The sequence below is a fragment of the Vulpes lagopus genome, chromosome 12 (assembly GCF_018345385.1).
Source record: "Vulpes lagopus strain Blue_001 chromosome 12, ASM1834538v1, whole genome shotgun sequence".
Taxonomy (NCBI): Eukaryota; Metazoa; Chordata; class Mammalia; order Carnivora; family Canidae; genus Vulpes; species Vulpes lagopus.
This window is the reverse complement of record NC_054835.1, coordinates 24,584,134-24,609,289: the sequence shown is the minus strand read 5'-3', so window position 1 is coordinate 24,609,289 and position 25,156 is coordinate 24,584,134. Positions and strand designations below refer to the sequence as shown.

At 43.9% G+C, this 25,156-nt stretch overlaps 1 protein-coding gene across 5 annotated transcripts in view; it reads left to right on the top strand.

The window, feature by feature from the left end:
• Positions 1–23,169, top strand: part of AATF (apoptosis antagonizing transcription factor) — a 104,274-nt gene extending 81,105 nt beyond the window's left edge. The window contains exons 12-14 of one of the 5 annotated variants that reach the window (XR_005983208.1): positions 11,660–11,766; positions 15,079–15,209; positions 22,807–23,169. Coding sequence is in view for 1 of the 5 variants with exons in the window: in XM_041726308.1 (XP_041582242.1) it covers positions 22,807–22,870 (64 nt within the window). In the remaining 4 variants the exon portion in view is untranslated. Of the gene's footprint in view, positions 1–11,659; positions 15,210–22,806 lie in introns of all 5 variants that reach the window. The other 4 variants (XR_005983207.1, XR_005983206.1, XR_005983205.1 and 1 more) reach the window with 4 other exon arrangements.
• Positions 23,170–25,156: the final 1,987 nt, after the last annotated feature.

Genomic DNA, 25,156 nt, shown 5'->3' with positions numbered 1-25,156 from the left:
TTCAGTCTTTTTATTTCTTTAAAAGTAATCTCTACACTCAACATGGGGCTAGAACTTATGACCCTGAGATCAAGGGTCAAATGCTGTGCTGACTGAGCTAGCCAGGTGCCCCTCCTTTCAGTCTTTATGAGTTGCATTTGAGAATGTTCCTGTAGAACATAATTAAAGTTCTATTATGAATTCTTTCTTTAGTTCTTTGTATACTGTGAGCATTTTTGGGTCAGTAACATTGTTCAAAAATTGTAACTGTGTAATATTTTTATACTACTTATTTAGCCATTCACTAATTGTTGAATTTAAATGATTTTTGATTATTGTAAATAATGCTGTGGTAGACATTGTGGGTTTTGTTGTTGTTTTTTAAGAATCTTTTTAAAAGATTTTATTTATTAATGAGGCACAGAGCAAGAGAGGCAGAGACACAGGCAGAGGGAGAAGTAGGCTCCCTGCAAGGAGCCCGATATGGAACTCAATCCTGGGTCCCAGGATCATTCCCTGAGCCAAAGGCAGATGCTTAACCGCTGAGCCACTCAGGGGTCCCATTTTTTAAGATTTTTATTTATCTGAGAGAGAGGGAGCATGAGCAGTGGGAAGGGCAAAGAAGCAGACTCTGCTGAGCAGGGAGCCCAATGCAGGACTCAATCCCAGGACCCTGGGATCATGACCTGAGCCAAAGGCAGATGTTTAATTGCCTGAGCCCCCGAGGCACGCCCTATTGGTAGACATATATAAACATAAATCTTTATCAAGTGAAAGTATTGTTTTGAAGGACATAAGGGTTTTGCCAGCTTTATATATCAAAATACATTTAATCTTTTTAATTGAGATTATTTTGTTTGCTACTAAATCCCATCAGATTTTCTCTCCTGCCCTAAAACGTAGTAGATCTGCAGGTTTAGGTGAATACAATGATTACTTATTTTTTGTTTGCATTTGTTCAGTACTTTGAGTACAAAAGAGCTTATGCAGGGTTCTGAGTACATTTATACTCAGAACTTTGTGACTTTTTTTTAAGGTTTTATTTATTCATGAGAGACATACAGAAAGAGGCAGAGACATAGGCAGAGGGAGAAGCAGGCTCCCCGCAGGGAACCTGATGTGAGACTCGATCCCAGGACTCTGGGATCATGACCTGAGCCAAAGGCAGATGCTCAGCCACTGAGCCACCCAGGGGTCCCTGAACTTTGTGACTTAGCTCTCCTGTGCTTTACAAGTGAATGCTTTTGTCTGGCTGAGGTTTTTTGTTTGTTTCCACTTATTTCTGGATCTAGTTTGTGTTTTTGAAATTACAGAGTAAATTGAGTACAACTTAAAATCCCTGTCAGGACAACATGGAAAATTATATCAATAGAAAAGGAAAAGTGGATGCTCAAAAACTAAAACAAACCCATTAAGGAAACATGATTACCCCAGGCATAAAGTGAAGCTCAGTGTAAGTATTAGTGGCATCTCTTGAGTACAGTATTACCACTAGATCATTTAGAAACAACTTGTTGTCCTTCTTAGTTGGGATTTTTCTTAAACCACCTAATATCCCAGAAGCACTTAGTTTTCCTGAATCTTATTTATTCCTTATAATTTCTGAGGGTTGCTAACAAATGCTATCCAAAGATTATTTGAAAATAACTGTATTAAAAAAAAATAAATAAAATAACTGTATTATTTAGGATTATGTTAGATTTGATCTGCAAGAATCTTAAAACTTGCATACAGAAGCATAAGCAAATGAGAGTTTATTTTTTTTTGATAGGAGAGTTTTAGGGGTAGCATGTAATTACTGGTAGTGGTTTTCCCTTCTCAGTGATATAAGGGCCAGCATCCCTTGGTCTTTCCCTTCTGGACCCAAGATGGTGGCTGCAGTTTTAGCCATCAAATGGTGTTCAGGGCAGGAAGAGAAGGAAGAAGTGTCAGATTTACCTGCTTTCTTTGATCAGAAAAGTAAAAGCTTCCCCAAAATCCCCTCCAAACTTCTTATATATCATTGGTTAAAACTGTGCTATCTTGCTATTTCCGGTACAGGCAAGGGAGAAGGGGTTGGGTATGTTTGTTGGGTAATAGTCCTTCTGGCATTCAGTATTTGTGGAGGAGAAAAGGCTGTCCCTTGTGGACTGATTGCTTATTATCAGCATTGTTCTCCAGCTTTTTTTTTTTTAAGTTTTTATTTATTCATGAGACACACACACAGAGAAAGAGAGAGAGAGAGGCACAGACACAGGCAGAGGGAGAAAGCAAGCTCCATGCAGGGAGCCTGACATGGGACTTGATCCTGGGTCTCCAGGATCACACCCTAGGCCAAAGGCGGCGCTAAACCGCTGGGCCACCCAGGCTGCCCTCTCCAGCTTGTTTAGCCCACTTAACAAGGAATTTAATAGAAGTCTTATAGCTGGAGAATGAAGCATGTGTTTTTACCACAGCATACTTCATTTCCATTGTGTTTCCTAAAGAGAAGAAGCATTCATCTACATTACAGCTCATGCTCCATAGTCTGAATAAGCCAGATTAACTATGGGTAGAGTAAATGGGCATTAGCTCTCTCAGCTTCTAGTATCCAAACTCTCAGGGCAGACGGAGGCAGTCATAGCTTGGCCTATTTTGTTTCCCTTTAGGTAATTCCATAACTGGTGACAGTCTGCTATTGTACTGTTTTGTCTCCTGGTTTGTACGCCACAAAATATCACTGAGGAATTGGAAATTTTCATAAGTGTTAAAACATCAATCAGTGCATAGTACTTTTCCTCAAATGAATAATTTTGGTTTTGCTAAGTTACAGGATACGTCATTTTTGGTGTACATGTATGAATGCAGAATTTTTTATGATTTTGAGATAGAGAAGAACTTTCTAAGATGACAACAAGGCCAGAAGCCATAGGGAAAAATATTAATAGATCTGACTTTCTGAAAGTCCATATTGAAAAAGACATTGAGGGGCATCTGGGTGGCTCAGTGGTTGAGTGTCTGTCTTTGGCTCAGGGTGTGATCCTGGGGTCCTGGGATTGAGTCCTGCATTGGGCTCCTCACAGGGAGCTTGCTTCTCCCTCTGCCTATGTCTCTGCCTCTCACTGTGTCTTTCATGAATAAATAAATTAAAAACCTTAAAAAAAAAAAAAAGACATCGGAAACAAAGTGATAAGTAAATGACAAGCTGGCAAGAAAAGGTTTGATATGTAGCGTAGCATTTTTCTTTACTATGTAAAAGAGTTTTTACAAGTTTCTAAGAATCCCAGTAAAAATCATGGGCAAAAAGCAGGTCAACAAACCAACTTAGAAGTCATAAAAAAAAATCTCAAATAGCTAAAAAACTAAGACTGTCAACCTCATTAATCAAAGAAATGCAAATTAAAATGAGATTTCATTTTTCCTATTAAATTATAAAACATGAAAAGATTGGTAATCTCCTGTGTTGATGGTGTGGGGAAACAGACACTTTTATATACCACTGTTGGGAATGTAATTGGCAAAATGATTTTCGAGGGCTATTTGGCAATGTGCGGCAGAATTTATTTATTTATTTATTTATTCATTTATTTATTTATTTATTTATTTTTGTGGCAGAATTTTAAATGTATACTTATCTGTTGACCCAGAAAAAGCTACTTCTAGAAATTGATCTAAGGAAATAAGTTGGCAAACATATTTGTATTAAGAATCTTTAGGGATCCCTGGGTGGCGCAGCGGTTTGGCACCTGCCTTTGGCCCAGGGCGCGATCCTGGAGACCCGGATCGAATCCCACGTCGGGCTCCCGGTGCATGGAGCCTGCTTCTCCCTCTCCCCATGTCTCTGCCTCTCTTTCTCTGTGTGTGACTATCATAAATAAATAAAAATTAAAAAAAAAAAAGAATCTTTATATTGTGTGTCAGCTGTACTTTGGTAAAGAATAAATCAATAAATATGATTTAATTGATTGTGAGATTGAGCTCTGCATCAGGCTCCACAGTCAGCAGGGAGTCTGCTTGAGGGATTCTCTCCCTCTGCCCCCCCCAAATAAATAAATCTTAGAAAAACTATTTAAAAATAAATAAGTAAATGGGAAATACAGAACAAAACAATCTTTATTGCAACACGGTTTATAATGGGGGAAAATAACTAGTTGCTTACCTTAAGTAGTTGCTTACTGAATAAATAAATCACAGTAAAATCTTTTAACGAAATTATAAACAGCTGTTTAATGATGAAGTGGCACTAAAGGTATTGCCATGACATAATCTCCAGGTACAAAATACTATATTAGGGACAGCCCAGGTGGCTCAGCAGTTTAGCGCCACCTTCGGTCCAGGTCCTGATCCTGGAGACCCGGGATCGAGTCCGCGTTGGGCTCCCTGCATGGAGCCTGCTTCTGCCTCTGCCTGTGTCTCTGCCTCTCTCTCTCTGTCTCTCATGAATAAATAAATGAAATCTAAAAAAAAAAAAAAAAACCAATATTATATAATCCACCTTTTGAGTGAATAGGTATGTATGATAGAAAAAAAGTGATAATCTTTAAAAAAATCAATTATACTGTCAGATTTCCAGGTTATTAACTAGAAAAAGAAACAGTGCTCATAATGTGATGATCCATTTATGTTTTGAAAATAAAGATTAAACAGGCCTAAGTATACATATCTGTGTATATGTTACAGTGGTGAGAGTAATGTGTGGGAAGACCACACATCACAGTATTGACATTTACCTGTGGAGAAGGAATGGCATGAGGGACGGGGGAGGGAAACTCAAGTGTTTTGTTCTTTATCCTTTTATTTTGGTCCACTTATTTACCATGAGAATACATTCATAGAAGTTATATAAAAAAGTAAAAAGCTCTGAAACAATGGATATAGACTCCACATACTTGTTGCTTGGGTAGAGAGGAGTAGAAAACACACTTTACTTTCTAGTCTCTGTATTTCCAGTGTTTGAAATTTTTCTGCTGTAACCTTATACTGCTTTGTATCAACAACAAAAAAGGACATTTTCAGTGTGCAGATTATATATATAATACATAGAGGAAATGGGAAGGCCCTGATTATTTCTCTATTGAAGTACATGAATGAAACATCTCTTCCTTATGATTTCTGCCTTATGGACCATATGGATAAAACTGGCTTTTTAATACATTTTAAATACTGGTGTCTCTTCCCGTTACCCTCTGCCCCCTTTTTATTTTATTTATTTTATTTTATTTTATTTTATTTTATTTTATTTTATTTTATTTTATTTTATTTTATTTTATTTTATTTTTATTTGAGAGAGAGGGAGAGAGAGAGAGAGAGAGAGAGAGAGGGCAGAAACACAGGCAGAGGGAGAAGCAGGCTCCATGCAAGGAGCCCGATGTGGGACTCGATCCTGGGTCTCCAGGATCACGCCCTGGGCTGAAGGTGGCGCTAAACCGCTGGGCCACAGGGGCTGCCCCTCCCCCTTTTAAATTATGGTAAAATAAGCATACATTTTCTAGCACTTTGATTTCTTATTCCCAGAGACAGTTCCACCTATGATTCCTACCTTAGCCGGGTCTGAAGAGAGAACCCCTTCTCTTTGTTCCTTGTCCTCAGTTCATTGTTCCACACATGCCTAAAGCCCCAGTGCTTGCGGTTTTTGGATGGGAAGAGGGAGACAATCTGAGGGCTGTTTTACTCTTTCTTGAATTCCCAGTTTGAGCTAAAATCATGCTATTTGAGCTAAAAAAAAAATTTGCACTTGGTCAAATTGAATTGAAACTGGAACATAGTTCTCATTAAGGGAGAGGATAGAAGAGATCTTTAACACAGGGTATTAAAATACCCTTAGTGGAGAGAGAAGTACTATCTTTAAAAGGATCTTTAAAAGAAGGCAATGGCATCTTCATTTTGTTTCTCCTGTGATGTGGTCTGTGTAGTTTTATCTATTTAGTTAATTTCTGCTGATACATATTCTTTTCTCATGCTAGGAATTTTTCTCTTCAAGCGATCTATTTTTTTTTAAACCTTTTAAATGCAAAGTAGCCAGTTTGTGTCCCCTTGTTACCAGATTTCCCTTTGGGGGCATTTCTTTGTAGATAAACTTTGGATACTAATTTAAATGCCTTTTATGTGCTTTCAGGTCTCCCATGTTACTGAAAGTCTCATGTAACCCTTGATACTTCATATGTCCAGTAGGTCTTTACTCCATTAGGAGGTAGATGGGTGGTTTCTATTGCAGGCTTGATGAACATACCCAGTATCTAGAGAAAACAAAAGAAATCACTCTTTGCCCATGTGTTACTCTGAGCCTAAAAATGATCATTGACTTTGCCAAGCCCTTGATAGTTTTGATGCAACTCCAGAGCAGCTGCTGTTTGCCCCTTAGGGTCATTTTTGCTAAGAGGGTAAAGTATAATGTGATACTGTAGAGACAGGGTTATCAGTGGGCTAAGGGAGAAAAAACATGTGGTGTCTCTTTGGGAGAGAATCCCTCTAAGCCCATTGTTACCACCAAGAACAGGTCAGTGTGATACTTGCATGGTTTACAGAATTGCTGTTCATTTCTCTGACAACTGAAGTTATTCTAAACTTATCAGTATTTTAGAAATAGAGCTTACTTTATGTGGTGTGAATCCCCTGGGGTGCTTTGAGACCAGAGAGTGTCTGACATGAAAATTCAGATGATCTCTTACTATGGTTCTAACAAAATGAAGAATTTGGAGGTGGTAGAAATTTGCCTGTGTTTTTCAAAGACCCTCTGAGGGGATCCCTGGGTGGCGCAGCGGTTTAGCGCCTGCCTTTGGCCCAGGGCGCGATCCTGGAGACCCGGGATCGAATCCCACGTCGGGCTCCCGGTGCATGGAGCCTGCTTCTCCCTCTGCCTATGTCTCTGCCTCTCTCTCTCTCTCTCTCTCTCTCTCTGTGTGTGTGTGTGTGTGTGTGTGTGTGACTATCATAAATAAATAAACAAACAAACAAAGACCCTCTGAGGCAAGACTTTAATTTTAAAGAAGTTACTTCTTCATTTGTATTGACGGAGGTCAGATGTAAAATCTGATGTGACAAATAGAAGCAGATTCTGAGCTGGCTGCCGCCTCAGATTTGGGAAGGGAATCCACGTGTGCCAGGCACTCTGCTGACGCCGTGTGCCCCTCCATGGAGCATTTTGGCTGTCAGCACGGTAAGGGTCTCAGCAGCAACTCGCAGCTGCATGTGCATCATAGAAACTTGGTGCTCACCTTGCTGGCACTGCTGCTTTGGACAATGTTTCTGACGCAAACCCTGTTCTGGTACCACCCATACTAAGGCTAGCTGATTATATTTCCTGAGAAGCTTTGTTTCTTACTACAAAAATGATAGCAGTATTAACACTTTACGGATGCCCTGTTCCTTGCAAAGAACTTAAAAGAAATTCTCAATAGAAACAGTAAGAATTTCCATATTAGCCCCTTGTTTCCTCCCCCACAATAAAGAACCATTTTTCCCACTCCTTCTGTGAAGCTGCTGGCATTAAAAAAGAACCAGGAAAAGATCTTTTAATGATAACCACTAAGCACCAAATACATAATTGTTTTACATCTGGAGTTTTAGAAAGGAAATGTACAAAGGTAATCCAGCCTTGTAAAGTGCTTTGTCAATATCACTGCCACGTTGTTCTTGAGGTGCCTTGGTATAATAGAATTCGTACAGGCAATTTATCTTCGGCTTGCCATTTTTGTGTGTGGGTCTGCACCCTAGACACGGGCACATTCTCCCACTCTCCTGATAATATTTTTCCCCTACAGTTGGTAACCCAGAGGTTATGTGGGCCATTTTTGACTCCATTTGCCTACTTTTTACCCCTTTATTTAATAGAAATATGCACTGCATCATGGTCAAGTATTCTGGTGTAGTTTGCTCGGCATTGAGAGCACATCAGCTAATAACCCCAGAAGTACCCTCCATGGAGCATTTCTTGTTAGTTAAAAACTTGTAAGCAAGAATGGTTAAGATACATACAGCTGCTTTCTCTGAGGTTTCTTATCTCCTAAAAAAGACACAGGTTATTCTGACAGGTGAAACAAGTCCAGGCAAATATGCAACATTGATCTAATCAGCAGGAACGAGAGCAATATTTTCACTGGTGCTGCCTTTTACCAGCGTCATTAAAGGCTCCCATTACTCTTTTATTAGAGGTTCCCTCTCTTCCTTATCAGATTACAGAATGAACATAACTCACAGCAGTGATTTGATCTCTTGTTAAAGAGGATTACAGCTTTGCATTAACTCGGATTGACACAGTTTATAATTCGCTTGTTGATACTCAGACGGGTAGCATCACATGTTTGACCCCCCAGCAGTGCTGAGGGGAAAGGACCCCCATATATCATCATTAAAGATGGCGTCCAGCACAGAGATAGGAGGCATGGGGCCTTCCTCCTCTGGTAATGTCAGAAAGGACAAAGGAAACATTCTCAAGTTCAAAGATGAGACGTGGGCCAGAGTTTTAAAACTAGATTGAAAACTGTGATTGTTTCCCCAGTTTTTCCTGATTTGCTGCTGCTCGGTCTTATATAATTCTAGTGAATTTGCATTCTCAAATTGAAGCCTTGGTTCCAAGCAGGATGTAGAGTGATAAAAGTACATCTTCTAGAAGGAGATTGTAGATGTTGAACAGATAAATTTTTCCTCAAAATGGGCTTCTTAACTATAGTTTTCATTTCGGTTAAATTCCTATCATTTCTTCAAAGGATTGTGAATCCTTTTTTTCCCCCCATAGGGATCTTTCACATGCTTTAAAGTGGATGGAAATGTTTCTCTTAAGGACTTATTGTTTTTTAAGTTATGGCATTTTATTATTACTATCTTTTAAAATATAATATCTTAAAATATTGTATTAATCACAGCTAAGTATCCTGTAAGTGGGTAGGCAATAGCTAAATGTTTTTCCCCTTAATTTAGATTAAGTCCTACATTTCCCACAATGATCACTGAGCCAACGTTAGGTTGCTAAGATATATAGACCATTTCTGTTTCTAAGTGCATTCATCCTTTACTCTGAGTTATCCACCCTAAGTCTGCTACCTGATTTCTGATTGGCAATGAGACAACACAGAATAATAACATCATATTCCACTTGTTGAGTATTTACTATGTACCAGACACTGCATTAAGCCCTTCATATACCTTTTCATTCAGTTCTTAAAAGAAACCACTGAAGTGATTGACATTGTCTGCCTTTTATGATAAGAATATTGAGGCTACGGGTGCCTGGCTGGCTCAGCCAGTAGAGCATGCGACTCGATCTTGGAGTTATGAGTTTGAACTCCTGTTGGGTGGGGAACCTACTTTATTTTTTAATGCTTTTATTTTTTTTAATTTTGGGGGGAACCTACTTTAATTTAAAAAGAAAAAAGGAATACTGAGGCATAGAGCAATTTAGTAACCTGCTCAAGTTAAACAGCAAGTAAGTGGTGGAGCTGATATGTGCATTTAGGAATGTGAATTCAAACCTGCTGCTGTTTCCAAGGCATCAGCAAGCTTTTAGAAATGTCTGGGAGTGAGGCCCCAAAGGGAAACTGCTTCTCTGCATCCTCAATATACATATAAGAACCTTTCTCTCTCTCTCTCTCTCTCTCTTTTTTTTTTTTTTTTAAGATTTATTTATTTATTCATGAGAATACACAGAGAGGAGAGAGAGGCAGAGACACAGGCAGAGGGAGAAGCAGGCTCCATGCAGGGAACCTGATGTGGGACTCGATCCTGGGTCTCCAGGATCAGGCCCTGGGCTGAAGGCAGGTGCTAAACCGCTGAGCCACCCGGGCTGCCCAAGAACCTTTCTCTCAATCAAAAACTTGTTTGGGGTGAGTGGGGGTGAGATTCGTTTGGATTAAAATGGTTTTTTTCCTTTCCTTTTTTCTTTTATTTATTTTTATTTTAAAAATATTTTATTTATTTATTCATGAGAGACAGAGAAAGAGAGAGAGAGAGAGGCAGAGACACAGGCAGAGGGAGAAGCAGGCTCCCCGCAGGGACTCAATCCCGGAACTCCAGGAGCACACCCCGGGCTGATGGCGGTGCTAAACCGCTAAGCCACCAGGGCTGCCCTCCTTTTTTCTTTAAATCGAGATGCTTTTTTATGGGGGCGGGGGTACTTAACAAGTCATTCACATCTTAGTATGAATCACTGAATTTCTAGACCTGCTCTTATGGTTACGCTATTCTTCAGATACAAAGACCCTAAACCTTATAATCTGCTTTGAAACCTGATTTAGAGTATTCAGTAAGCTTGCTTTTATAGTTCTACATCTGCCATATGCAGATGCCTGTCATATGCACTGTCATCTACTTTCCTTAAAGAAAATGTCTTTTTTTTTCCTCCTGTAATAAAAACAATACATGCTTATGGAAGAAAATTTGGAAAATACAGAAAGGACAAAGAAAAATTCATCTGTTAGGTGCTATTGAGAGTTGAACATGAATACTTTTATGTGTTTTCTTGCAGAATTTTTTTTGTGTATGTATTTTATAGTCTCTTAACCACCCAGTCTGATCTAATCGGGTCTGTATGTCGTTGCCAGATGAAACCTTCCTAGAATACCACTTAGAGGATGCTACTCCTCCTTGCCTATAGAATTGAACCTGTACTCTTAACCCTGCCCCTCAAGACCTTGCTCCCTCCTTCCCTTGTTACACGTTTCAGTTGTATACCTTCTGTGCTATCCCCACAACACCCCCCACAACCACTCCTTGCACTCCTGTCTCTTAATTCTGCTCACTTAACTCTCCTGTTGGGAGGTTCAAAGTCCTTGACCAACACCAACCTTTCCAGGGAGACTTATGATTCCCCATTCCACACTGAGCTGGGGGGTTCGCTCTTCCTTGAACCCCTACTTTGTTCTTCAGTGGTATTTATTACAGCTCACAAGAGCACTTAATCGGGGTTAAGAATGCTTAAATTGTAAGTCAAAGCAGTGTGCGTATGTTTACTATAGTCTCATATTTGTTTTTGTATCAAAGTTTTATGCTCATACATTTATTTATTTTTTTAATTTATTTATTCATGAGAGACACAGAGAGAGAGAGGCAGAGGGAGAAGCAGGCTCCATGCAAAGCCCAATGTGGGACTTGATCTCGGGACTAGGATCACGCCCTGAGCCAAAGGCACCCTCAACCGCTGAGCCACCCAGGCGTCCCTCATACATTTATTTTGATTCCAGTTTTATCTTGCCTTATTGTATATATTTTTGTATCAGAAGTATTATTTGCAAAACAATATAATGTCTTTTCCCAGTTGATGTCAGCCTCTCTTAAGCAGGATGTTTGAGCACATGTTTTGCCCTGGCACTCATGCAGTGCGACCCCAGAGGAGGCTTCCCTCTGTGGCTTAGTCTTCTTCTTTATAAAGCGAAAATAGTCCTTCTTGCTCATGAGAGTCTTGAGAATGAAATGTTCTTTTAAGTTTTTTGTTTCTGAGAAGGACTATTTTATTTTTTAAAAAATATTTATTTATTCATGAGAGACACAGAGAGGGAGAGGCAGGGACATAAGCAGAGGGAGAAGCAGGCTCCATGCAAGGAGCCCAGTGTGGGACTCGATCCCAGGACTCTGGGACTATGCCCTGAGCTGAAGGCAGGCGCTCAACCACTGAGCCACCCAGGTGTCCCTGAGAAGGACTGTTTTAAATGTAATCTGTATAGTGATCTAAATAAAGAAAATGTATGTTTGCATTTAGGTAAATATTGTGTCATTGTCCCTTTGCCTGCAGCAAAAACATAGTCGTTTTGGTGCAAACCTGAAAACAGTTGGCTGTGGGTCTCCTGTCTCAAATGCCTTTGAAGACTTTCAGCTTATAAGTCTATTTACAATTTGCTGGTAAGACTATTTTTGCACACAGACCTATAAGACAGATGAACAAGTTTTTGCCTCTTTTACTCCAGTCTCCCAAGTCATCTAACTCTTTTAATATCCTTTCTCTTGCTCCCCTAGCACTTTCTACCCATCTAGGCCACAAAGTGCATTGCCCCCCAGGTCATGCCCTAATTAGCTATGGGTTGTCTCCTAGTCCAAACATGGCCCTGCTTGAGCTCCAGCACTGTATTTTGTTCTTAGCTCTTGGCCATGTTGGAAGATCCCCAGAAATGAAAGTCCAGCTCTGTGACTTCTCATTCCCAACCCTTTACTTACAGTTTGTGAGGTCATTTTCATGGAGGATGAACCTTGGGCAAAGATCTTTCAAAAACACTTTTGTTTTTTCTATCACTTCCAAAAGTACCTATCATAAACTTTGTGTTCTGTAGGAGGTTTCCTCCTGTCCATCTTGGCTGTGAGATCTACCCTGAGTCTGGTTTCTGGTGGCCGTCCTACAAGTTATTAGTTACTGTGGAAACACAGAGAATATAGACAGGGCTCTGTGATGACCAGTTACAGCTCTCAGTCAGGGTTTTGGACTGCTTTCAGGATTTGTGTGGTTTAAGAAGAAAACAGTGTGGAATGGATTCTGTGTGTGCATTAGCGAGGCATAATAGTCCCTGGTTACCTTTTGTTATTTTTAGTGTTGGTAGTAAGTGTCAAACCAAAAAAAAAAAAAAAAAAAGGATATTTAGATAAAGGGCATCGCCTCTTGGTACCTTGAGTCCAGGGTGCCGGGAAGCACTGCATTTGTAATGGGAAGCTATTACTAACTACCCTGGAAATGAGGTCTTGAATGAGCCATAACCACACCTTGTGTTTTATCCATTGTATCCCTCTGGGGAGCAGAACACTTTATAAACATTAACTCTTTTACCCTCTGGGCACCTCCACTTAAAAGGTAAATAAGACTGAAGGCTCTTTCTTCTCCAATATAGATGAGGCAGCATCAGCCCAGTGAGGAAAATTACTTGATCAGAGGCAGGGGAGGCGCGGGTGGCCTGAGGTGCTTGGAGTCCCTGCAGTGGCCCTGGACGGCATGGTGGCCGCTGATGCCTGGGAGCCCACCACTCTGTGTGGTTCCCCTTTCTGCTCCGCAGGCCGGTGGGGGTTGGGCCTTTGTCTCACGTGGAATGTGAAATGCCGCAGAGACGCGCGATTGTTCTTCAGTGCTTTGTGCTTCTTTATGAGAAAGAAGAAATCGATACACATTTTCTCCTACACGCACTGGGCAGCACTCCCGCCTCCTTGCCTGCCTCCCAGCCTTACAGGGGAGGCGCAGCTATGCAACAGAACAGATTCCACCAGCTTCCAGGGGCAGAGATGCAAACTACTCCTTTTGTACTTAGCAGTGAGGCTTTTTAAAACCAGTCCTCTAGCTGGCCAAGGTCATCAGACTGCTGGCTTCAGTGACTGGTTGGTGAACCAGGTTGGGGGAGACCACCAAGAGGCTACTGGGTCCCGGTCACTACTCCTGGGGGAAAGTTTACATGGCAAATGTCTGGGACAAACCTTTTTTTTTCAATTTCCAATTTATAGAGAAGAGGAAGAAGTTCTTTGACGGATACTATTAAAAAACAAGGAAGATTGACAGATGGAGGGCATCAATTTTCATTCTGTCAATTAATAAAAGTAAACTGTCCAAGCCAGAGCTCTGTCTCAGGGTGTGTTTTATCTTTGAATCGGAAAATGTGGTATGGATACCTATAACTCTGCAGCTTCCTGCCATTAAGCAGTTAGGTGTGGGACATGAATGACCAAGAATTCGCTGCCATTGTTAATAGATGGTAGTTTAGGTGACAGCGAGCTTAGCCTTGCAGGGCCAGAGGGTGCAGTGCCTAGGTGAGGGGGTCAGAGCCCTGGAGATTGTTAGAGCATAGAGCCGGAGGCATGGATGAGATTGCTGGGGGTGGGTGAGAGAGGCAAGAGAGGAGGGCCAAGAACCGAAGCTAGGAGAAGGTCTAAGCTAGGAGAAGGTCTACAGTCCCTATCAGCTGGAGGAATACGAAAAAGACAAAGAGGGAGGAGGAGCAAAGGAGAGGCAAGATCCTTGTACCCCAGGGCGGGGAGTGTAAGGACTTAGGGGTCAGCCACCAGGCACCTTGCCCCAGCACCCACTGGTACCTTACACCCCACCTTCTCCACCCTCCCCACCCTCCGGTAGGAGCAGGGCAAGGCTGGTGCCTGGTGTTTGCCAGCTCAGTGGTTGCTGCTTTGTTTGGAGCGGTACTGGGCTTTCTAGTTAAGTATGATCCTGAGCTGATTACCAGAAGCCCTAGAAAGCCTTGCTGAAACTCTGTGGGTTGCCAGTAAACGCCTTCACTAATTTCCATGCGCTTTGAACCCCAAAAGAAGGAGTTAACCTGGGGCTGAGAGATGCAGCACTTGCCCCCCTCCCACCCCCAGCCCTGGGTCACGGGGCAGCAGCCTTGATAGGGACACAAATGTAACTCGTGTGTCAGCCTCCCCTTCAGTGAGGTCGGAGGAAGTGATTCACGTCTAAGCAGTGAAGCATCCCCAGGCTTTTAACAGGAGCTGTTAGAGGGGCTGCTGTTTGAACAAGGGGCTTCATCTTCCTGAAGCCAGCAGTCACAAAACCGTAAACACAACACCGGCCAACTCTATTGCCAGGATCGTGGTGGCTTGACGTTAATATTAAACATCTCCAGCAAGGCGGAGAGCTCTGCAGCCCAGCCACAGAATAAAAATAAATAAAAATAAAGAGAAAACCCTGCTAAAAGCGGTGAGATGATTTGTCGTCTTTCCTTAGCGAGGCCATTTGTCTTCTCTCGCATCAAATCTGTTATAAAACAGTCAAACTGTGAAAGTGGAAATCATCCCAGGAATATGGAATATTAATGCACAGAAAAGGAGGCAACATCCCTTTTGTCTAGAGTGCCAGGGTTCCCCCCCCACACACTATTCTTTTTTTTTTTTTTTTGATAGTCCAACAAGGTAAATTATTTTTCTTTAAAAGAATTTGAAAGACTCAAAGCCTACTACTAGGGATGACAGAAGTTTCGAGTATTTTTCTCCCTTTGTTCAAGTGAAGTGAACATAGCTGACTAGGGAACCCAGGAAGGAGCCCAAGTGAGGAGCCCAGTGCAGCTTCGACCCTCGCTCTGTGCCTCCCTGGCCCTCTGCCCTCTCCTTCCTTTTCCAAGCCTCTCAGTTCCTTTGTTTGGGACCTCAACCTGCTCCTCTTGAACATTTATAAATCTGTCTGATCTTTAGGAGACAGGCCAGAGGCCACATGTCACCGTCTGTAATTTAAAGCTGCAGGGCTAAAAGCATCGGCAGAGGTTTGAAGGACCTAGTTCTGACCCGACCAAAAGAGCGACTTGGAACAGACCTTCTAGAGTCTCCTTCAAGCATGGGGAGGATGGCGATGAGAACAGACACACTAGGTAATTTATGGGCGCAGTTTGCTGGGAGCCATGCCACTGACCGAGTCCTTACAACCACGTCGTGCACTGCCACCTCGTGGCCTACTCGGGCGGCTGCTGGGAGACCTGCCTTGTCTCCAGATTCAGGTAATTAGTGATGGATGTGGGCATCCTCGGAGTCCTGCCTGCTACTTTGCTGCTTGATTCTGTCAAGAAACGAGGTTGCTTCCTTTTCTTTTTATCTCATCTCTTGGAGGCGGGGGGTGTCGGGTTTTGCTATGGAACTGTGATGAGATTTCAAGAAGGGAGCCTGTGATTGACTTTTCATTGCTGGGGGATGTTGGGAGGAGAGTGAGGGTGAGTTAAGTGCTGACCTTCTGGCTACATTGAGGAATCCTAAGTTTTCTCCTGTCATAATTTCTGTATGTTGTCCTGTCTCCTTATACGAGCTGCATGTGTGTCTTCGTTGGCTTGCGTCCTCAACAGTCCAGTCTCAGAGAGATGGGTTCCAACACGAACCTCAGCCTCTGATACTATTGCTGTGATGTGCTAGGGTTTACCCTCCACCACAGCCCCCGAAGAGCCTGGAGCAGTTGCTTGCCATTTGGAAAAATATATTTCCCGTTAGGTCACAGAAGCATGTCTCCAACACATTTCTCTCACCTGTAAAGTCATTGATACAGAATAGAATGGATTTGGGTTGGAGGAAGCAGGAGTAATAAAAGATGAAAGGAAGGTACCATTTTGTGTCTCATGTTTTAGGGAGCTGAGCACAAAGCATTTAGAGGGTCAGGGTCTGGAGGATCCCTTTATTTGGTGTCATTGGTATGTGTCAAGTAATCATTGACAAGATACCTTGTTCGATCACTATTGGGAAGAGAACTGAAGCTCCATGAAGGCAGGGGAAGTGCGGGCTGAGAACGGAGGAGGGAGTAAAGCCCTGTCCTGCCCGCTTGGGACCAACCAGTCTGTACCAGGCGTGTCAGGATTGGCCTGGAGGGCAGGAGGGCCTTACCATCGTCGGGAGAGCCCCAGGCCTCGTCATGGCATGGAGGAACTGTTTCTTTTCCCCTAGCAAAGAACAAGTTTAGTTAGGAGAAAACCTCAGATAGTCAAAATGCTGGGGTAGGGAAGAGCAATCGGTTTTGTCACTCTCTCGGTCAGGGGCCCGTGGGCGGCAGTCACACAATGGCATGGTTGGGCTGAGCCTTAGGAGGAACCTTCCCATGTCTCCCCTGATGGAGTGGGCCGATTGTCCTGGACACATGTATTGGGTTGGTTCACCTTTCCGACCCTGCGTCTGCTATTGTCATGCACATCCTGGCAGCCCACCACAAAGTCTGTCGAAGTTCACATGGGTATTCAGACAGGTGTTGGGCATGTATCATGCATCTGTGTTATATTTTGAGGCGGGGACCACATCTGATCGTTTTTATAAGCTTCCACAGCTCTAGTGATTACGTTGTCCTCAGAACACAAATGTGGAAAAAGGCAGACATCCGAAACATCACCAGTGATTTTCCTGAGCACATGTCTGTCACCCGTCACCCTGCCGGTCAGTGTGAATTTCTGTTCGGCTGCTCCTACACCAACCCCTCAGGATTCGGATTCAATCAGGATTGTGCTGGTTGGAGCCCTCTGTCTCTTGTTCCCTTTGTGTGCTTCCTCATCTTTTATCCTTAAATGGCCACACAAGGGTTTGAACGAAGCGGAAGCAGATGCTGTGCCACTTCTGTGTGCACCCAGGGGTCCTCGGGGTGCGTGTGGAGAGGGAGAGGGTGGAACGAAGGAAGGGTCATGACATGTTCTGGGATGTGGCTTGTGTATTTTGGAAAGAGCCCCCCCCACACACACACACACACACACCATGAGGCAACAAATGAACAATTTCAAATTAATCAAGGGCAAATTATGTGTATAATTTTAATCAGGAAAGCAGCAGTATTGTCTCCGCTGGCACATTGGGAAGACTGGCTCAGGACTCCTGCATGTCAGACTCACTCAGAGAACACAGCGTGCTTGGGGAGTTGTGCAGATTTCTTCAGGGAGCAGTGGCATGCTGCTTGCTTTCCTCTCTGTGCCTGCCTCTGGCCACAGGGCCAGATAGGTAGAGCTTGGGGTTTCCAGCCCCAAGTCAGAGGGATGCAGCGTTCTGGAGCACAGCCAGCACAGTTCCTCCCGGAGCCCAATGCTGCAGGCTACTGATCTAGCAAATTGAGCAAACTGTGCCCCACGCAGATCATGTGCGGGTCTCCCGTGCCCCTTTGTGCCAACTGCCCACACGGCATAGAAGACCCTGGAGTATGTTGCGGTCAGCGGGAAGTCCACATGGAAGACTGAAGGAAAAGCCCTGGGCTGCACACATCTGGGGCCTCGGTCTTACACGCATGCTGCCCCCACCTCATGCCTCACCCACCACTCAGGTGATCACACTGTACTGTCCCACAGCTGCGGTACTTTGCATCTCCTCAGAAGAGTCGTGTCATAAATAAGCCAAATCCTAACACACACACACACACACACACACACACACACACACGTGCACACACACATTGTCTTTATGGAAAATGGCCGCTAATCCATGATCATTTTTTTTCCAGAAACAGGTTTTATGATAATATAGTAAAAATATTAAATTAGAAAATGCCTCACTAAGGGTTATAAAACCTTACTACACTAGAGATAGGTAATTATCCCCTCTACAGCCTAAATGACAGTTTAAAAGAAATAAAAATGTTAGTGCTCATTACTTGCTTTTGTAGGTTGCAATAAAGGGTAAGTTAAATTTTAATTCAAGGAAGGGCCCCTGCTATCGACCTTCTACCTTAGGTCCATGTCTTGTTAATTACTCCGTAGGTTATTCTCCTGCATGATATGGACATTAATACATTTTCCACAGTGGACATTCCCACTGGCCATCGAGGCTGGGAGTGTGGGGGAAGGCATTTCAACTCAGTGGTTCAAATCTTGATTCTTGAAGTGATGGGGAGCAGGAATTATGGTTTTTTTTTAAACCAAGTTCATTATGCATAGCCTTAAGGGGACCTCAAGTATTAAACGATACACTTACCCTAGAGAATCAGATGGAGACAAGGTTAACCTGAAGGATTGATAGTTGAGCTTCTCTGCATGGCTAAATCCCGGTTAGGAAAGAGGCTGCAGGGAAAATGTTCCGTGCAGCAGAAGGCAGTCTGACCTGCTGTCCCGTGGTGCCTCTTTATTACTGAGTTTTATTTTTAGTTTTGTTTTCCTTGGGATGGAGAAAGGGATGTGGACATGTGCCTTTTCTTGGAAGATGCTCTTATCTTTCCCTCAGCACTGGCCCCACACCACATGCCTGTGTGGGTCTGGGGATGACGCAGTGCTCCCCATCCCAGAGCCCTCACTCTGGGGTGTGCCAAGACTCCCCAAGGGGGAAGCAGATACACATTTTGGGAGCATCAATTTCCAGATGTGTACTCTTTCCCCAAGTGGGACTGCTGGAGAATGCACCTGGGCTGGAGAATGCACCAGGTCTCTGGTCTCACCTGTCACCATTGTCCTCCCATCTGCTACTCGGCCCACCCAAACCCCTCCTCTCTCCGATGTGGAGGTTTCCCAACCCCGGGCACCAAGCAAGAGCGTAGCTCACAGTACTGATGGAGGGATTAAGGATGGAGGGTAATAAGTCCCTGTGAGTCAAAGGGTTCCAGGTCTTTTTTTTCAACAAAATTGCAGGATAACCTAATTGAACTGTCAGCTGGCAGATCATTAAAATCAGTTTTTGGTGGTAGGTCATTATATGATTTGGGGCAAGGGGCATATAATTCAGAAGGAATCAAAAGTATCAGGTGATGTTGCTGTAACAAAACTCCCCTGTCCCCATCTACTTGTTCACGTGACAATGTTTCTCTGCACTTGTGTCTGCAAAAACCAACAGACAGGAATACACTGGATACTGAGTGCTCTTGCATTCTGGCGATAAATACCATTCACCACGGGTCCATGACACGCCCCATCCATATCATGAAGACATGCAGTTCTAGGACCATTTTACATAGTTTTATTGTAGTGTTGTCCTATATATTGGTTTTATAGAATAGTAAATGTGTAATAATAACACAATCCGGAAGTACTTTTTTAATTACTTAGGGCCTGATGGTGTCAAGAAATTAAAACATTTTTGTTTCAACTTCTGAAATTTCAAAAAGTGTCAATTTACATACTTTTTGTGGCCAAGAAGTATAATAGGGTGATCAATAAAAGACTTTGAAGCATAAAACAATTAGGACAGAAATCTGTAGGGAAAAAACAAATGGAAATACAAGTTTAAAAAGGAGAGAATGCTGTGAAATTTCCAAGTTAAAGAGTATGTTTATGTGTTATTTAAATGAATGATGATGGGTATCAAGACAATATGGCACATACATTCCATTGGGTGCATTACAAAAGAAATGTAAGAGTTTTATTCCAAAAGTTAGTATTCACAATATTCTGGTAATTATGTCCTTTGTAACTATTTATTGAGAAAAATTCTGTATGTAAGGGGGCTGCATGGCTCTGTAAAATTCTCGCAGGAGATGTTCAGACAGACTCGGGGCCCGGTCCTGGCCCGCACACACCTCAAGTGGCCAGGGTGTTCCCCAGCCCGGGGGTCATGTCCTGCTGCACAGAACCTCGGTGGGGGGGGTTGAAGGGGGGCGGGGGGTGCTTCATTATGTTACTGGGGGGGCAGGGTCTGAAACAGCTGGGTAGAGCAGGGCATGGGAAGTCAGTTTGAGGCCACCACCTGATTCGTGGTTAGCAATGGTAAGAGTGGAACAGGTGGTGGGGCCTCGAGGAGCAGGGGAAGTTGAGATGCTGGGAGGGTAGAGGTGGCCACTGGATGCTGGCAGCGGCTGAGGGAGACACGGAGCTGCAATCACACAGGAGGTTTTCGATTGGAATAATCTCTCACTCTTAGTCTCTGTCTCTCAAACTGTTTGAAGATCCCAGACCCCTCAGCCTTCCAGGTTGCTCTGCCACGAACAGCTGCATATGTTTGTCAGCTTTGTCCACCTGAGTGTGAAATGATGTTCTGTGAAAACATGGGTTTCAGCATTTCACTCTGCGCTGCTGACACATGAACCCTGCTGCGGCCAAGTAACTGCTGCCTGGGCCCCGCGCTTCCTGGGGTTGCTGGGGCGGCAGTGATGGGGTCTGCGTGGGCCGGGGACAGGGCCAGTGGGATGGCTGGGCCACTTATCAGCCCGCACGGCCCTAAATCCATCCTGTCCTTTCTGCTGTGGCTGCTCTCCCCTCCGGGCTGTTTCAGTTTGTGTGTTGAAATGACTAAAGATTCTGGTACTATGTGGCAAATAGGCCACGGTGTGATCCCTGGGAGCCTGCGCTGGGCACTTCTGTCCTTTATGTGATGGAGCTGGTGATCTGGAAGCCGCTGCCTCTGGAAGAAGTGAGGCTGCCTGCCTCATTCACATCTGGTCAGAAGCGCCTTCCATCCAGCCTGTGCTCGAAGGCTAGCCTGGGCGGGCAGGTGGGCAGGTGTGCAGCTGTGCAAAGCTGAGAAACAAAAGGCAGAGCAGAGCTCCCAGTGGCCCCTGTCTGTAGGCCTCGGAGCTGGTCGGACTCAGGCTAGTCCAAACCATGTGCCTTCAAACAGCAGTAAGTCTCCACTGATCCCCTATCACCCAGAGTGCGGTTGCTGGCAGATTCTTGGGTAAAATCCCTCTGCCTGCCCTGTGGTCCCCTGCATGATAGAGTCAGGCTGCATTTTGGGCTACTACAATTTCTTCTTTATGATTTTTCCTTAAAAAAAAAAAAAAAAAAAAGATTTTGGGCAGCCCCGGTGGCTCAGCTGTTTAGCGCCGCCTTCGGTCCAGGGCCTGATCCTGGAGACCCAGGATCAAGTTCCGCATCGGGCTCCCTGCATGGAGCCTGCTTTTCCCTCTGCCTGTGTCTCTGCCTCACTCTCTCTCTCTCTGTGTTCTCTCATGAATGAGTGAATAAAATCTTTAAAAAAAAAAAAAAAGATTTTATTTATTCATTCATTCATTCAAGACACAGAGAGGCAGGGACACAGGCAGAGGGAGAAGCAGGCTCCATACAGGGAGCCTGATGCGAGACTTGATCCCAGGACTCCAGGATCATGCCCTGAGCCAAAGGCAGACACTCAACCACTGAGCCACCCAGGCATCCCTGGGATTTTTCCCTTTTTTTGGAAGTTTTAATACACTATTTTTATTGCTGGAATTTCTTTTTTTTTTTTTTAAGATTTTATTTATTTATTCATAGACACAGAGAGAGAGAGGCAGAGACAGAGGCAGAGGGAGAAGCAGGCTCCATGCAGGGAGCCCGATGCGGGACTCGATCCTGGGTCTCCAGGATCACACCCCAGGCTGCAGGCGGCTCCAAACCGCTGCGCCACCAGGGCTGCCCTATTGCTGGAATTTCTAATGGTAGTACCTCTGTTCCTGCTCACAACCATAGCAGGATGACTTCAGAAACAGACTAATAAGGTTTTGTATTGAGTCTTGTTAAACCAAAATAGCTGTTTAAAGGGGGGTGGTTTGGTGTTTTATTTGGAAAGTCAGGCCTGCTGACGATGACACTTTTAAAAGCCTATTTTCTTTGCCAGGGTGGCAGGCTGTCTTTCATGGTTAGATCTTGAAAGTATAAAACAGAGCAGGCACAGCTTTCTTCTGGGGTCATTCCCTGGCTGGCACATGTCCGTAGCCCTGTGTGCCTGGCCTCCCTCCGAGAGGGTTGGTGGCCCAACCTTGACACAGAGTGCAGCCGTGGATCACCTGCCTTGGTCGGCTATGTTTCCTCCGAGGGTCACTGTGCTCCTCTGATCACCGCAGGGAGAACCTGCTCTCTGTCCACAGGGGAAAGTGTTTGGGAGCTCCAGTGGCAGGAGGGACCCTGCTCCACCCCTTAGATTTCCAGGCCTTGATAGAGGACTTTGGCCAGGTGCTTGTGTGTGTGTCACATTTGACAGCAAAAACCGAGGTTGGAAGGGATACTTTATTTTCAGGGACCCAAGACCCTGGCATACTATCATTTTCTAAATTTTGAAGCCCAGCTCTAGAAATAAATTAGCCAATCAAATTATTTATTAGATTGAAAATAGATAAAAGGGGCCAGGAGAGTGGGGAGGAACCTTGGTTCTCCCACCAAACGGCTGCATGTGTGATAGTAATTGGAATCTTGTTGCTGGGTCATTTTCATTGTTTTTCAAGTACTGCCGAGTCCAAGAAAATGTATGAAAACTAAATCATATCCCCCTACATCCCATGTCTGATTGAATCCTCCTCGTCGTGCAGCGGTCTCATACATCCTATTAAAATATTCAATCTTGTTTTCTTACTTGAAGAGCCTGTCTGTAAAGGGCAAACTTATAGAAAACTCATTCCCGGAAGACAGGTATCCAGCCACACTGGACTATTTACATATTTTACTATTTGATTGACTGCTTCTCAGTTCTTTCTTTGTATTTGTGAGTAAGGGGGTGGGGTGCATTTTTAATTACATGGCTGTGTTGGCCATTGAACCGAATGGGACATTTCCTGTCTTCTCAGTTCTTGTTGAACCTTGAAAAGGTAACTAGTGTGTTTACCAGTTTGTTTTCTTTGTCTTCTAGGACAGAGTTGTATCGATCTCTTTTTGGGCAGCTCCACCCTCCTGATCAAGGCCCAAGGGACTGACCGCACCTGCTGCTCTGGCTACAGGCTTGAGGCGGGGCCTCCGGACACACGGATACACGTATACATGTAGAAACATGGACACGCCACGTGGCCCCTTGCCCAGCCCCAAATGCAGGAAGGTGTCAGCACACAGCGTTGGACTAGTTGGGAAGTCCTAGAAAGGTGTGGGGTTCAGAGTATGTGCCTAATACATCCCAGGAAGCCTGGAAACAAGTGTGCATGTCCACCATGCTGCAGCCTGCCAGGGACCCGCACCCCATGTTCATTCGCTGTCCCAAATAAAGGGTGTTATTGGTACAGCCACTGCCACTGCGTGTGATGTCTTAAGCAGCATGGACTAAGGCAGCTTTAGAGCTCTGGGGTGACAGGTTTGTTGGGAGAGCTTTCACTTTCTTTCTAGTCAAACGGCCTCCTCCTACAATACAAAAGTTCACGGAAGCCAGGATGCTGGCTGGATTACATTTGGTGATGGATCATGGCTCCGAGGAGCAGGGAATCCCCAAAAACCTACAAACTCTGCCCAGGAGACTTTGTAACTTGGAGGCATTTGCTGATTTGTCGCAAATAGATCCCTGACCTTTTTTGTTTTGTTTCCTCTTCCCCATAGATTCTTCCAGAGTCCTTTTCCAGTCTCAACATTGCCAAATCACTTTATTGAGATTAGCTCTGGTGTAAATCTAGCAGGAGGAAATGATTCACTTGTTTTCCATCCAGAGGTCAAAAGCTGGAAATTAAATCCCCATAAGGGGGATTTATTGGCCTGCTGTGGTCAATATGCAATGAAAATTATCTTGCATAAGTAATGTGTGCGTACCGGCATTCTCAACTGACCACCCCACAGCTCCTTTACCCACATCTTTATGTAGAACTGTGGAATTAGAGAAGAAATGCACATTCTAGGAACTGTGTGTACTTGTGGTGCATAACTCGTTGCTTTTGTTAACGTCAGGTTCTCATACTGTTTGGAAATGTCAAAACCAAATGACAGATTTCGGTGCCTGGGAATCCCACGTATCGTGCAGTGTCGGTGTCTGAGCACCCTGCACAGTGCCTACCGGCTGGGCTCCAGATGAAGTGAGTCCTGCACATAATCCACGTCACAGTTTAGTGTGAACATCAGAGTGTCTTCTGAGCTCAGGATGGGGCAGACAGTGGTGGGGGAGGAGGGTTTTTCCAGCTCACATTAATTGGACCTTGGCACGTGGTGATTTGTTTCTCTTGTCTCAGTACTTACCTCTTGGGCCTGACTGTTGGGGAAATGTTTCATTTTCAGCATGTCCCAGCTACCCAAAAAATCAATCAATGAGGACAGAGTTTCCCCCAAATTTACTCCCTTCAAAATTATCACTTTTTAAAATAGAGAACATCCAATCCTGTCCACCTAGCCGGAGGAGTGCAAATCATGCTCCTTCAAATAGCAGTAAGTAATTAATACTGAACTTGTGGTGAGCTTGACACTAACCTCTGTTTCCTAAAGAGATCAAATCTTTGTCACAGTCACTCCTGACCTGATGAAGAAAAAGATTTAAACAGGTACTTCAAGATATTTGGAGTCCAACGTGTTTAATTAAAAAATTAAAGTCAGGAGAGAGGAGAAAGAACAGAGAATTTTCAGAAAGAGAGGCTTACATTTTAAAATTCAGAAGACCACCCTCCTTCCAGCCAAGAATAAATTGGAAACTATTTTAATTGACACGGATACTGCAATTCAACTCTTACTAGAAAGACAGATTAGTTGATTGATTTGCATTTTAATAAAACTAATACTTTACATTTTGGTAGCTAATGCTGATTTTCAAATGAGGTGAGAACTGTTATCACGGGTTTCCATCCAGGGCCCTTTTTCAGTGTTGACTGAAGCATTCCTCCCTTTTGTGTGGAGTTTGCTTATTTTCTTTTTGCCCAGCTGACTACTGCACACAGACACTCCTAAGCCACCAGAACAGCGAGGAAGCTTGAAGGCTCGGCTCAGTGGCGCGCCCTCCCCTCAGGACAGAGGACAGAGGCTGCTTTCTTGCTTTAGGTTATTTCACACTAACAACTACAGAGAAGTAGAAAGAACAAATAAAAATAAGTCTCCGCTGATCCCCTACCACCCAGAAATACCCACTTCTCATTATTCGCCGTTCCGTTTTCCTGTGCGGGCGCCATGAGCTGGAGTAGCCCCCCCGTCTTCTTGGGGGGCAGGGGGGGGACTTGGTTTTTACTTCAGACTATCTGAAATTTTCTACTCACCCTTTTAAAAACAATGAAAACAAAACATCTGTGCAGCCACACCTCCCCCTC